General features: G+C 40.3%; 1 protein-coding gene across 2 annotated transcripts in view; it reads left to right on the forward strand.

Annotated features, from left to right (window-relative positions):
* The first annotated feature begins 1,051 nt into the window (after positions 1-1,051).
* PRTG (protogenin) overlaps positions 1,052-15,543 on the forward strand; it is a 136,055-nt gene continuing 121,563 nt past the window's right edge. For both annotated transcript variants that reach the window (XR_013827126.1, XM_079913275.1), the window contains exons 1-2: positions 1,052-1,190; positions 3,416-3,718. Coding sequence is in view for 1 of the 2 variants with exons in the window: in XM_079913275.1 (XP_079769401.1) it covers positions 1,097-1,190; positions 3,416-3,718 (397 nt within the window). In the remaining variant the exon portion in view is untranslated. The remainder of the gene's footprint in view (positions 1,191-3,415; positions 3,719-15,543) is intronic.

Here is a 15,543-nt window from a genome sequence, read left to right on the forward strand (position 1 = left end):
GGTAGCATCAACGCCTAGTCCCCTGGACCCAGCTCGGAGAATCTAGAAATCTCATCTGGCCTCAACTCTCAGCACAGGGCCTTTTATGTGCACAGCTCTCACGAATTAAAGAACTTTAGGTTGAGAAAGAGATAACAAAACGTCTCCCCAAACGGTAATTGTTCATTTCAGGGCACTCTTCAGAGATGTTTTTATTTAAGCCAGGGCTGCATCTCACGGGGGCAGGGAGGACAGAAACCGTCTCCAAATGTCGGGGCTTATCTCCCGGAGATGCCTCCAGTGTAGCTGACAAATCTCCGAAGTGGGAAATAGTTTTCCCTCCACAGGGCCTCGGCGTGTGAGCGAAGGAGGGGGATGGGCAGGGGCCATCAGGGGAGAAGTCTCCGGCCTTTTCACGTCTCTCAACACCATCCCTCCCTCACCCCGCCTCCTCCTTCCCCGAATCCTAAACAAGCCCGGGGGTGGAGGGGAGTGGTCTGGGGCGGGTGGGGGGGGGGGGGAAGAGGGGCCCGGGGGCAGGCCAGGCCGGGCCAGGAGGCTCGGCCTTTGTGGCTCTGTCCTCGACGGCGGGGGGGGGGGGGGGGGGGGGCGGGGCGGGGAGCCAGAGCGGGTGGGGAAGCGGGCCGGAGACCCTCAGCCGGGGCTTGACCCCCAGGTGCATTGTCCGGCGGGCCCGCCCCCTCCCCCCGGGGCCGCGACCCGGCCGCCACTGGGCCCCCTCCCAGCGTCTCCCTCCGCGGCCGCGCCGACCTCGCGGTCCCCAGACCAGAGGCCAGATGTAGAAAGTAGTCCCGAGGCCGGCAGCGGCGGCGCTGTCCACTCCACCGCCCCCGCCCTCTCCAGCCGCCGCCTCACTCCGCCCCCGGGCCGGACGCTCGCGCCCCCCGCCTCCTGCGAGCGGGTGTCCGTGCGCCGGCCTTGCCGCGCCCGAAGAGACCAGCCGCCGGCCGCGCCGTGCCACGCCACGCCGGTGCCCGAGCGGGAAGCCCAGGCTGCGCGCGTCCAGCCGCTGCGCGGAGAGCGCCCGGAGGAGGGAGTCGGCAGGCGGACAGCGGCTGCGGGGCGGCCGGGGAGCATGCCCACCCAACCCTGCTGAATGGCGCCTTCCCTGCGACCCCTCGCCCGGCCGCGGCCGCCAGGGATGCTGCTCGGCGCGCTCCTGCTCCTGCCGGTCCTCGGCCCCGTTCCAGGTGGGCGCGCTTTCTTCTGTGCCGGTGGGGCGTGAGAGAGCGCGCGTGGGCAGGGGAAGGAGGCAACCGGGTGTGTGTGTGTGTTGGGGGGGGCGGCGGGTCCTTCGCGGGGGCGCTGACCCCCAGTCTCTGCCCCCTCCCAGCAGCTAGTCGGGAGCTGCCGCTGGAGCGCGAGGTACTGGCGGGCTCTGCGGGGGCGCGGGTGGCGGTGGGCGCCTCTCGCAGCGCCCGCCCCTCCCCGCTGCGTTCCCCCGGCCGCGCGCTGCGGGCCGGCGCCCGCCGTCCACTCTCGCCCCTTTCTCCTCGCGCCATTGTCCGCGCTCCGGCCGCGTACTCGCCTTCGGGGCCAGCCTGGGCTCCGCGCAGCCCGCCCTCCAGCCGGGGCCGCCGCGGCCGCACGTGGCTTTATTTATATTGTTTCCTTAGTGGCAGCCTCGCGGCGCAGGGGGCGCCGCGTTTCCGCGCGGCTTCCCCTGTTTGCAGTGGGGGCTTCCCCACGTTTTAGGGCGGGGGAGAGAATAGGTGAACTCAGCGCCCAGGTCAGACCCCTAAGTGCCCCCACTTTCCCGGATCCGGATCGAACGAGGAGGAGACGGGAGGGGTGGAATTGGAAAGAGAAGAGGAGTGGAAGTTTTGTGGCCCATTTGTGCCCCGGAGGGGAGGGAGAAGAGTCCCGAAGCTGAGAAGGAAGGTATCTAAGTAGGGTTTATTTCTAACAGCTAGGGATTTGGGGGCAGGGCCTGAGATATGTGCAAATCTGAAGATCCCTCCAAACTCCAGGCTAGCCTTGAGCAAACTTGGATGAACTAATTTTTCTCTTTTTGACGTGTTGCTTTATTCTTAAAGAGTTAAAAATTGTAAAGTGGATGCGGGGTGCGGGGTGCGCGGGGAGAAGAGGTGTTAAGAATTGGTTGTTTTATTTGTTTACAAGTTACAAATCCCAGACTTTCGTGGGTTTTTTGTTTTGTTTGTTTGTTTCCTGGAGGAGTTAGTTTTCTATTAGCAAGAGAAAAGGATCAAAGTCAGATGTGACTCGGAAACACAATGGGCGCCTTCCGGAGTGGTCCTCGCTGCGCGGGGCTATTAGGGTCGCTCGTGTCGCCCTGGGCATCCATTAGGAGAAGTCGGCAGCCAGGGCGTGGGAGCGTGACTAGTGTGTGAGGTTTGGAGGACCTGCCTTGATGAGAAACAGAGATCAGTCCCGGGGATCGGTACTCATGAATTCAAGACAATCAGAAGGAAGATGAAATGCGCTCCGCCCCTAAACCCCTCATACTCTACTGGGCCCCAATCAATATGCAAGACTTAAGCTAACCTTTGCGCTAAATGCAGGAGGTGACAGGGTATTAGTTGGTCATCGGATGCTTTTTCCTGACGGGAACCCGGGACGATGTGTATGCCTAGCATAAAGCCTTTACTCTGCTCTGATAAAAGTGTGTATTGGTTGATTAAGCAATCTCCCATCCCTGTTAGACAGTAAGGACCAATTAGTCACACATTTTTTTCCAACAGTTGGTAGTTCTAAAAAAAATGAAATAGAAGTTTCCTAATCCGATCACCCACTGAGTACAAGCAGCAAGAGTTAGCAACTTTTCAAAGTCAAATGTTTGTCTTTTAAATACCTACCATACTCTGCAGAAATTAAGTAAATGGGTCTCTTTCAAGGAGCAGAGACGAGAGTCCTTGCTATAAAAGGGCAGATATAAAAGTGCAAACTTGTCATCTGTCACAAAAGATAAACGCACTTCCCAAAGGAGTAGGTACCAGGGGTTTCAAAAACTCTTCAAGGGACAAGGAAATAAACTTGCTTGTTCACAGAGTCTGAATTTTGCTAATGATTTCTTGTAAAATTAGACTTTTACGACTTACTCTGTTCAAGATCTTTTTGACAAGCTTGTAAAAGTAAGCAAACAGCTTGTGCTCAAGAGTTTTCCTGATGATTTTGAAACTCTAGCAAGGTACTTGAGGACAGAATTCTTAAAAGGGGTAAAAGTTATTGAAATCTTCCCTATGCTTTTTAGTATAAGATGTTGTAAAAAGATTTCTCTGATTTGTTGAGAAGGTTAGCTGAAACTTAGATTGGTTTATTAAGGTGTTTGTACGTTAATTTATGGTTTGTTAAACTTTGTCTCATTACACTCTGAATATGTGTTTTACAATTGTGTGTTAAGAAATGATTTTACACTTATAATTCTGGGTATGCCTTTCCCCCCTTTTCCTTGTAGGAGTATGGTGCTTTAGCGAACTGTTTTTTATCAAAGAGCCACAGGATATAACTGTCACAAGAAAGGACCCAGTCGTTTTAGATTGCCAGGCTCATGGAGAAGTTCCTATTAAGGTCACTTGGTTGAAAAATGGAGCAAAAGTGTCTGAAAATAAGCGGATCCAGGTTCTGTCCAATGGCTCTTTATACATCAGTGAGGTGGAAGGCAAGCGAGGAGAGCAGTCTGATGAAGGATTTTATCAGTGCTTGGCCATGAACAAACATGGAGCCATTCTTAGTCAAAAAGCTCATCTGACCTTATCAAGTAAGTGTTTAAGTTCTTGGTTGTTTGACGTTTTTCACTGCTACATTTTGATTACTTCTCAATTCATTAGCATGCTAACCTGAAAAATCACACAAACATTAAGAATTTTCCTGGAGACAGTAGTTGATGCTAACTAAGGCATGCAGAAAACTCTGAGGAAAAAAATATCTAAATTCGAATGAGTGATTTAGAACAGAAGTCCCATTAGGTTTAGAACACCAAAACCTGTAGAGGTGGCTTTGTATAAATTTGTTTCAAACTGTGAAAAAAGTTGGATGAAAAGTTTGACCAACACAACAAAAGTTGTTCTAAAATCTCATTTTTGTAAATTAATAATTAAATTTTGAAAATCACAAGCAACTTTTTCTGCTTTGTAGATGGCCCTTAAGTGCTAAATCTTTCGTATAGCCCAAGCTTCCATTTCTCTGACTGCTTTAAGATCACCCATGTTGCTTTTTAATTGAAAGAGAGGGCATTGGTCAGTAACTCTCAAGCCTTTGAAGTATTCCTAGGCTTTTCCTGCTGGGAGAGAAAGAGATTAAGGCCATTTCCATATTATGCCTAATGGACTTAAACCAGATCTGCCCACTTTTTTCCAGTTGTCATAAAGTTTGCTGTCTAATGATTTCCTTTGTATTAACAACCCAGTCAGACCAACCATTTGTCCAAGTGACCCACTGCTTGGTGGTTGCCCTGGTAACTGTTGAGTGTAAACACGGGCCTAGGATAGTTAGAGAACTCCTTGTTTTCACTGAGGCTTTCCACCTCTTCAGGTGATCAAATACCCCACACTCAAGATTACAAAAGACAATGTAAATCTTAAGACAAAACAAAACACAGCACAACTGTATTTTAAAAATAGTTTTACAGGCATCCTAGCTACAAGCTTTTGTTAATCCACAAAAGATAGATTTTGCACTATACCTACAAATTGATCATTTACGAGATGAACAATAGGAGGAGGGAGCTCTTGAGATAAAGTCATAATCTTTAAGAAATAGTTTCTTCAGGGTCTCCACAGTTGAAATTCAGCTATTGGTGGGGGTTTCCTAGGTGACTTTATTGTAACAGTCCATGGCCATATTCATGCCATCCTCATTTCAGTAATATATTTTATTTGTACAATAATAATTAATAGTGGAAAATAAATTGCAAGCAAATATATTTTTGCATTGAAAAATGTCAGAAAAGTAGAGGTTTCCAATTCTAGTCCCCCTCTCCCAGAATAGTATAAACCTGAGAGAGTGTCTGATAAACTACTTTTTTTTTGCTGTGATCATTGACCAATAATCATCTTTTTGTGTTGTTGTTGAGTAGTGGTTTTTCAGTACAGTATTGTTTTCAGGATAGTGTGCTTTTTATGCTTATGTCCTGTTCATTTAATTTTTGTCTAATGTAAAATTGTTCTATAGAGTTGTAATTTTTCTACCTTTTTGGGTTTGTGGAATATTGTGTTTTCATATCCAGGAACTGTAACTTGTATTACCTTGCCAGAGAGGAGAGCGGCAGGATGGAAAGGTGGAGGGGGGCAGATGGGCTTTGAAAGATGAAGCATTTGTCATGACCACACGGTATTTCCAGGACCTCCTTAGAAGCCTGACAATTCTAAGGCACTCAGAAATACTTTGAAAATACACAGAGCTTTCAGTTTTCATAAATAAAGTCTGAACAGTATTAACATAGTAATAGTGAAACAATGTTAATACTGGCTTTTTGAGTAGCGTTAGATTTTGTATCTTTATAAAAATTATTAATGACAAATATTTTATTAGATGTGAATCATTTTGAAGGCTTTTGTGGTGAAGTATTCATATTTTAAGTATCAAAAACTTTCCAGTTAAACTATGTAGAACATTGCTTTGCTGTTAAATATCAACTGTAGTATGTTAGTTATAGGAACCACACTTTTCATATGCACACATTTTATTTAACTTGGAGGAGGTGCTTTGCTAGGAAATTGCATTCAGTATTGTAGATTTAAAATAAGAAATGCATAGTGGGTTTAGATTTTTCTTTAGAAATGAAATTTCTTAGAGATTTGAAATTCACCAAGTTAGTTCTGATATCTGAGAAGCAATGTCCAATGACATTGTCGTCTCAGATGACTTTATTCTGTGTTCAGGGTAAGATGTTATACGTATTAAACAGGAAGAGAATAGGCATTAAGTGGACATTCTGTTTTTGTGGGGTTTTTTTAAAAGGTTAGTTCTCTCCTAGTTAGTGAAAGCAGCAGGGTGCAGGTATGTTCTTTTTATTTTCTGGTCAAGGATTTTGTCAGCAAACATATCTTTTAGTTCTGAAGTGTAATAAGTAGATCTGCACCTGGAAATCTAAAACTTTAATCTGTGCAAGTTTTAGATTTTTAACACAGGCAATCAAGTCTTGGTTTCTAAACTTAGGAACTAGAAGCTGAAAGTTGCACTCTAGGCAAGAATTCCATTATTCATGTGTAAATTAGGAATTCACAGGGTTAAAAGGTTAGAAACTGGCCAGGATGAGGTTTACCCTTGTGATAAAGAGCAGATGACCCTCATTCATTGGCCGAAGCTTTCATGTAGCTCTTCTGCAAAGTTAGTTATTGCCATGAATTGTTCTTGAGGAATGCAGAAATTCAAATGTGAACAGGCCTTTCCTTAAGTGTCACTATGGAGCCTTATCTCCCAGGCACATCAGAGCTGGCTGTGGGGACAAGGTTCCTCCCCAAAGGCCTGGAGGCTTTGCTTTCCTGTTGTTCATCCAAACACAAAAGGATTTGTCTAACTTAGTTTTTCTAAGGCATCCCATTTTTAAAGGAAAGTATAGGGTTAAAGTAATATTTAGTTTTTTTAAAAAGTTAATCCTTTTTATTGATAGCCATTTTACATTTTCATGTAATGGAATAGAAAGGGGAGTAATGTGGGAGGCTCTTTTTCTAGTTGTATACAATAGTAAGAACAGAATATTAAACCATTTCCCATAAATTTCAGTATTTTTAACTGAGAATCAAATTTTCACTTTCATAGGTGCTAAGTCTTCACTACATAAATAATCTAATTTAAATATTTTAGGAGTGAGAAGTAATCTATGACATCTTGACATTTCTTGCAATCTAATTGTTGAAGTAAGATAAATTTCATAGGAAAGCATTAGTGTGGTAAAACGGTCTCATATTTCAGCAAGTTTAAATTAAGATGAGACATTTGAGAGAAGTAAAGGAGGAGGCAGGTTGTGTTGTGTGATGTGTAGAAGACTGGCCAGTAAGCTAGTGATTGAACAGGAAGCTGGTTGTTTATTTCCTTTCCATAAAAGGTGGAAATTGAAGTCTTAGGATAGAGGGAAAGGGAACATAAAGCTGGCTTATATTTGTTGGGTTTTTCAGGACTGTTTGCTTGGGTGCAAAATAATTTTTTAAATGAGCATTTGTAGCTGGAAGACCATAGGAATTATTATAACTTTATGATGGATTTTTTTCTCCGAAATTTTGAGATTAGTTTTAGCATCCATAAAATTGTTTTTTGGGGGGCTGTCTATTTCTGTAATTTTATGTAGCAGTAGTTGTTTCCTGTAAAAGGATGTAGGTTGTTTTCCATGAATAAAATGTTTATTACTTCAGTTTAAGTTGAGATGAAACTTGAGGTTTTTTGATGAGATTAATGAAAAACTGTTCTGTGAGTGTGGTTCCTCGCTTAAAGAGTAGTACATAAATTATAGCTCAAAGCTCATCTTGAAATGTGAAGTTAAAATATATTGAAAACATTTAGAGTCATGTTCGAAAGAAAAGAGGGTGGGTGGTATATTGAAAAGAGAAAGGTAAGAGCTATGAGACTATTAGCCTAGATTTTGAATTTTATTAATGATCCTGGACCCAAGATGGGCAAGAGTTTGCTTCATTGTCACTTTTTATTGAGATTTGTAGATGCTGTAAAGGACATTGTCTCTTACCTGTGTGCATGTTTACTTCAAATCAAGCTGTTAACAGTTACTTGCCCTAACGTAAGAGTGCTAACACAAAAGTAAAAGTTGTTTGATTTGGGAAAAATAAGACAGACTGAGATATTTACAGAGACCAATCTGCCAACATTGTAGATAAGATTCAGATGGTGCTTTCTGGGTCTAAGAAAAATCATCTTTAAAGAGAAGGGGGTATGGTTCAAAAGTACATATTTAAATTAAAAATTTACTAGCTTAAAATTGCATAAGTTAAATCAGGGAAGTAAAAGCACATGTAGTTCTACAGGCTTATTTACGATGATACTTGGTTCTTAAAGTCTATCTACCTAAAAGGTTTATCAGGTACCTGGTGATCTCTGGGTAATGAAACCAGTTTTTCCCACTTTGCACTTGATTAGTGAGGATCATTTCTCATCTGCAGAAACCTGTAACGCTATCTCACTGTTTTTCAAAGTTGTTGGATTTTTTATTTTTCAATGAAGCAGGGTCCACTGAGGGGTAGAATTATAATTTGCTTTAAGATGTATAAATGTGTTTATTTTATTTTTGTCCAGCTTCTTAATGGAATTTTGAAAGGGCATTTGGTATGGCCCTCTTGTGTCAACTAGCTCTGATTATTCTAAAGAAAGGCCCTAACTCTCAGCACTTGTTTGCCCAGGCATTTGTTGTCATTGCTCCTGAATTTAACAGCTGGGCCTATTGATGAAGTCCAGAGCAGTTTAAAAGAATAGCAGAAAACAAATCTCTTAAGCAGGGTGTTAGGTTGAAGGAGTATTTCAATTCATAAGTACATGCATCTGAGGTTACTTTTTTGAAAACCCTAATATTCTTGACTACAATTTTGAGAGATGATTTTTATTTCTCCTAGGCAGAGGTGCTCAGTTAGGGTTGATTACTTTCAGCTTTTAAACTGGCAATTACTATTTTTTTAATGGGGATTTTATTTTTCTTTAATTTTTAATTTATTTTTGGCTGTGTTGGGTCTTTGTTGCTGCATGCGGGCTTTCTCTAGTTGCCGCGAGCAGGGGCTACTCTTCGTTGAGGTGCACGGGCTTCTCATTGCGGTGGCTTCTCTTGTTGTGGAGCACGGGCTCTAGGAGTGCCGGCTTCAGTAGCTGTGGCTCACAGGCTCTAGAGCACAGGCTCAGTAGTTGTGGCACACGGGCTTAGTTGCTCCGTGGCACATGGGATCTTCCCGGACCAGGGCTTGAACCCGTGTCCCCTGCATTGGCAGGCGGATTCTTATCCACTGTGCCACCAGGGAAGCCCGGCAATTACTATTAATATGAAAATAATAATGTTAAGTCAGGCATTTTGCTGAGGATTATAGTTGAATTTTAAAAACAGCACTGATTATTGATATGTTTTAAGAGAAATTCTAAAAGTTGTACCCCAAATAAAGTTTTTGTTGTCAGGGCTATTTTATTTTTTAATTTATTTTAAAAATATATTAATTTATTTCTTTGGTTGTGCCAGGTCTTAGTTGCAGCACGTGGGATCTCTTAGTCACGGCATGTGGGAACTTAGTTCCCTGACCAGGGATTGAACCTTGGCTCCCTGCATTGGGAGCACAGAGTCTTAATCACCGGACCACCAGGGAAGTCCCAGTCAGGGCTGGTTTAGTACTTCTGAGAGTTTATAGTGTTCAGACTCTTTATTAAAACATTTTTAAAATTCTCATTTGGTAAAAAATCTTGGTAAATGAGAGGAAGAAGAAGATATGGTTGTAATCATTGAAGCAGTATTGGAAGTTGTCCTAACATGGTAATCTGCACAGAGCAAGTTCACAGTCAACAGTTGACAATGATGTACAAAAAAGGTAAAAATGTTCCAAATTACCTTCAGCAGCTATAATTCTGAAGCCAAGTGAACTGCTTTAGGGATATGTATTGCAGAGGATAAAGGTGTCATCCTCACAAAGGTCTCTGACACTAATCTGACAAATACTTTCCTGACTTTTACATTCCTTGGGTTTTTTCTTTTTTTAACCTCTGGTTCTCAGAAACTGCTTTTGATGAGCTTTAAAAGCCAAATTCTTATAGACTGAGCAGAAGGCATGAATTTAAAAGGTTTGGGAATTTTATTTTTAAGTTTCTGGAGGGTTTGCCTTTTTCTTGTGTTCATATATGTATATTTTACAGCTTTAGCGTTTGTAGTGGCTAGATTAATCAAGTAACTATTGGAGAATGCAATCATTGTTCAGGGTCCTGGTTTCAAACTTGTATCCTCATTGGATTTGTTGTTAGGACTGATGGAAAGAAAATTTTCTTTAAAATTTTTGCTTTATGAAACTATAGTAAATCCCTGTTTAGAACAGTGTGACAGTTTTTTTTGAATGATATTGCTTTATATAGACTACTTTCTCTAAATAAATCATATTCCTTTGGAATAATCCTCCAAAATGACCTTTTTATTGTTTTGTAGTCTTTTTAGTACTACTCAGAATGGATCTTCCACTCCACCAACATTTACCAAATAAGTAAATAAAAAAATAAATTTCTTTTTTTTTTTTCGGCTGTGGATTACATTTCTTAGGGTTTCTCAGCCTTGGGGCAATTGACATTTTGGACTAGGTAATTGTTCATTGCAGAGGCTGACTTTTGCAATGTAGCATGTGTAGCAGCATCTCTGGCCTCTATACACCAGATGCCAATAGCACCCCTTCCTAGTTGTGGTGACCAAAGAACGTGTTTTGGGAGGCAAAATCACCCCTGGTTGAGAACCACTGATGTTTCTGAGAGTAGTGCAAAACTTCTTTCCAAGTGTCACTAGGCTATTAGTATTTTAACTGTTTCTGCGTTAACTTGATATTCAACTTTTTTTGGTTTTAGCGGTGTTAAATTTATTGATTGGAGACGACTTACTATTTTTAGGTACTGTCAAGGAAGCTAGATAAAGAAATGTATTTGGATTGTTGTTTGTCTAATTTGGAGTGATGCCTTTCCATCCCTTTTCACACATAGTACATTGAAAACGGCTACTAAGAGTTTACCCTTCTGTAGGTTCATTCATTTTGATTTCAATATTTCAGATCTTTTGGGGGGGATATCTAGTCTAAGAGTAAATGCAAATTTCATTTAACTGTGTTTATGTAGCACCTTTTTTTTCTTGATGTGATGGACACCATAGTTGAAGAGATATGAGAAATCTCCATGTGTGGTTAGTGTTAGAGAACATCTTTTGTGATGCTCTGCATGGTGAGAAGTAAAACTGTATGAGATTAACAGCCCAGAGAATAACATTTGCTGTGTGGTACGTTTTTCGTTGGGTGAATGGTTAACCGAAATATTTTCAGCTAATTCAGTGGTACCATAGACTTATTTTGGGCAGAAGCAATTTCACTTCTGCAGATAATTATGTAAAGATGGTAGCATCTTGTGAGGGCATCAAGGGGTGACAGAAAGGAAAAGAATTAGACACTAAAGTATATTAACTAGTACATAGAAAGTCACAGGCAAATTGAGTGGTTATTATTGAAATATTTGTTTTAGATTACTTAGTAGTAGTGGGCAGGGACTTCATAGTTTTTATCTTTCCCAGGATATCACTCTATGTGTGTGCTTCCATTTTGATTAAGCTGTTTATGCTAGTAAAAGTTATGATTGTTGCTACATGCAGTTAGTCACCCATAGAGGCCAGTAGCCACTGGTGGCTCAAGTGGGCAAGTTGAGATAGATGAAGGAGGAAGCAGAATATTTTAATGAGTGATTCTAGTGCTGAGCAAGTCTGGCTAAATGTTTTTGGCACCATGTGTTCTATGCCAAAAACGTTACTTGGAGTAGAACAAATCATCAGTTAGTTCAAAATAGAAGAGAAGAATGCGCATTTTCATTATATTTGAGGAAAATAGTGTTTGAGTCAAAACAGAATTTTAACATTCTTGAGTGCTTATTTTCCTGTCCTTGTAGTCATTTCATAAAGAAATTATGAAGTTGACAATTTCCAACAGCTGGTAAATACTCTTCATGCTGCTAAATTTTTACTGAGTTGATGGGAGGGGTGAGGTCGGAAAGCAGAAAGAATGACTAAAAGGCAGAAGAGCCAAGCATTAGTGCCTTCTCCATTGTTGGTGACTTATACGACTTTAGACAAATCACTTAATCATTCTCATCCTTGTCAGATCCTTGTCTTATCTGTAAAAATAGGTACCTGGGGGGAAAAAAGGGAGGGATGGATATTGAGCAACACAGTGCCCTTAGTTTTTTAATTCTGTTATTGTAATTCTAAGTAAATGGCCAATAAATTATATTTTTTGTAAGGGTGAGCCCAATCACATTGCAAGAGAACCATTTAAGTCATTGAGAAAAAATTTTTAAAAGCTAGTCAGTTATTTAACTTGGTACTTTTAAGGATTCATACTCTTGCAGTGGACCTTAGGAAGATCTGCTTTTGGAGATGGGGAGGCCTTAAACCAATACTGATAATTTGAACTAGTACTATTTTTAAGAGTCTAGAAAAATAAATTACTTTGTCTGGGATTGGACAATTCAGAATAGTTGTGCTGCTTTGAAGGTTGATGTAGTGTAGGAGAGGTATAACTTTACGAATATGTATCTGGTTCTGCTAATAATTAATAGTGTATTCTAATGTTTATTGACTCGGTGTTTAAAAAAATAGTGCTGGTTTCATCTTAAGAGAGTTTTGCTAATGTTATTAGTGTTTTAATAGAAATAGATTATATTGGCTTCCCCACTACGACCGCCAATTCCTGTTAAGAATGATAAGGTTTAATTTTTCCTCCAGCTTTCAAACTGAATTAGCTTGAGTCCCTCTGATTGGATTTAAAGTAATTTCAATTAAAGTACTGACCTCAAACTGGACACATAACAAGAAAAAAATGCTTTGATGTTGGTATTGCATTTTGGTATTTTTTTAAAAGGGAGTTCACAAATTTTCTTAAATAATTTTATCAGCTAAATGTGTTCACTGTTTTCTTAATAAAAAGAATTCACTTTTTGTATATTTAAGAAAGCCATATTTTCATGCCCTGACTTAGTAATACTTTTAACATAATTTTAACTGAGGGACCAACTTCAGTAAAGCAATAAGGTTACCAAAAGTTTCACCAAAAGCATTATGAATGTTATCCCAGTGATGGAATATGATTTCTTCAAAGCCTATAAGTATCTTTACCTGGATGATTTACTGCATTTTTAGAAATCTGTGATAATTAATACTTGAAAGAAAGTACACAGACAGAAGAAACTTTGTGAAATTTAAGTTTAATTTTCAGTCTACCAGTTGTCAACTTGGAAGCTCTGATATGTAAGGAAAAAATTTTACTGCTTAGCACATGGTACAATGAGAAATTATAAGTGGATCCACAGTTGGTCAGTAGAAAGGTGATAATTTTCTTACCATACTAGAATCGACTCCACCATTCTTTTTATTTTTTTAATTGAGATATAGTTAATGTACAATATTATGTAACTTACAGGTGAACAACATAGTGATTCACAAATTTTAAAAGTTATACTCCATTTATAGTTATTATAAAATATTGCCTATATTCCCTGTGTTTACAATATATCCTTGTAGCTTATTTATTTTATACTTAGTAGTTTGTACCTCTTAATCCCTTACCCCTATTTTACCACTCCCTGCTTCCCTCTCCCCACTGGTAACCACTAGTTCTCTATATCTGTAACACTGTTTCTTTTTGTTATATTCACTAGTTTGTTGTAGTTTTTAGATTCCACAAATAAATGATGTCGTATAGTATTTATCTTTCTCTGACTTATTTCACTTAGCATAATCCATCCAAGTCCATCCATGTTGTTGCAAATGGCAAAATTTCATTCTTTTTTATGGATGAGTAGAATTGTACGTATATGTATACCACATATTCTTTATCCATTCATCTGTTGACAGACACTTAGGTTGCCTCCATATCTTGGCTATTGTAAATAATGCTGCTATGAATGTTAGGGTACATCATGTATCTTTTTGAATTAGTGTTTTGGTTTTTTTTTGGGGGGGGATATATATACCCAGGAGTAGAATTGCTGGGTCATATGGTTTTTAGTTTTTTGAGAAACCTCCATACTGTTTTCCGTAGTGGCTGCACCAATTTACATTCCCACCAGTAGTGTACAACAGTGCCCTTTTCTCCACATCATCACCAACATTGTTCTTTTTGTTCTTTTTGATGATAGCCATTCTGACAGGTGTGTGGTGATAGCTCATTGTGGTTTTAATTTGCATTTCTCTGATGATTAACAATATTGAGCATCTTTTCATGTGCCTGTTAGCCATCTGTATGTCTTCTTTGGAATAATGTCTATTCAGGTCTTTTGCCAATTTTTTAATCAGGTTGGTTTTTTTGATATTAAGTTGTATGAGCTGTTTATATATTTTGGATATTAACCCCTTATCAGTCATATCATTTGTAAATATTTTCTCCCATTCAGTAGGTTACCTTTTCATTCTGTTGATGGTTTCCTTTGCTGCTCAAAAGCTTTTAAGTTTAATTAGATCCCATTTGTTTATTTTTGCTTTTATTTCCTTTGCTTTAGGAGACAGATCCAAAAAACCACTGCTACAGTTTATGTCAGAGTGTTCTGCCTATGTTCTCCTCTAGGAGTTTTATGGTTTCCACTCTACCATTCTTTATCAGAACAGAAGGAAAGTGATTAATCAAAGTTTTTTCCTATTAGACAGCTTTCCAAAGGGGATGACATTTTTAGAAAATAAAAGACAAAGAAAATACATTATTATTTTCCACTGATCTCCAAACTTTTAAAGACTTGTTTAGAAACTGGCTATGAACATTTTGAAGAGAGAACCTTAAGATCTGTAAAACTTATCCTATAGTCAGTAGAGAGTCCTTGCTTCCTAATTTGACTTGCAGTATCATTCTGCCTTTCTCTAATATGAGTAAAGAGCACAATTTGTAGTCTTAGAAATTTCTATTTTGCAAATAATAAAGATGAAGCTGGAAGGAGTTAACTGCCTTATCCAAGGGCACAGCTGCTAGATCTGAGACCAGAGCTCAGGTTTGCTAATTCTTGTCATGAATTTGAAATGCTTAAATGAAGATTTTGTCCTGTTATTGTGTGGAAGTGTATCTTATTATATTCAAATATCTCTTCACACCCAGAATATAGAAAAGTGAATGGTAATGGGATTGACCCTGAGGTTAAAGATACTTCTTACATTTCTTTTCTTTTTTTTTTTTTTTTTTTTTTTTGCGGTACGCGAGCCTCTCACTGTTGTGGCCTCTCCTGTTGCGGAGCACAGGCTCCGGACGCACAGGCTCAGTGGCCATGGCTCACGGGCCCAGCCGCTCCGCGGCATGTGGGATCTTCCCGGACCAGGGCACGAACCCGTGTCCCCTGCATCAGCAGGCGGGCTCTCAACCACTGTGCCACCAGGGAAGCCCTACATTTCTTAATATTTATGTTAAAAATATTTTATCATTGTGCAACTTACCCTTTACTGTACTTATATAAGGTTTTGATGTTGTTTTTGTTGATGTAATGAAAATCACTAATGTGTTTATATTTTTACTGGTCCTGTAACACTTCATGGAACTTCTTTTCTTGTGGATAACTTCAATGTGGGGAGATTGAGCTCTTTTCCCTTTAGAGGCTCAGTGTTTGTTGATACATCTGTCCAAATGGAAGTTTCATCTAAAGCAGTGATTTTCAGTGTGTCTTTGAAGAACCTCCGATGGAGTGAGACTCTTTTGTAATTAAAAGGTTGTTTTTTTTGTTTTTTTTCTTTTAATGAAAACTACTATTTATTTATTTATTTGCTTGCTTGCTTGCCATGCCGCACAGCTTGCGGGATCTTAGTTCCCTGACCAGGGATCCAACTCAGGCCCTCAGCACTGAAAGGGCAGAGTTGTAACCACTGGGCCACCGGGAATTACCCAAAAGGTTGAGTTTTAAATA

Source organism: Stenella coeruleoalba (genome assembly GCF_951394435.1).
Source record: "Stenella coeruleoalba genome assembly, chromosome: 2".
Lineage (NCBI taxonomy): Eukaryota > Metazoa > Chordata > Mammalia > Artiodactyla > Delphinidae > Stenella > Stenella coeruleoalba.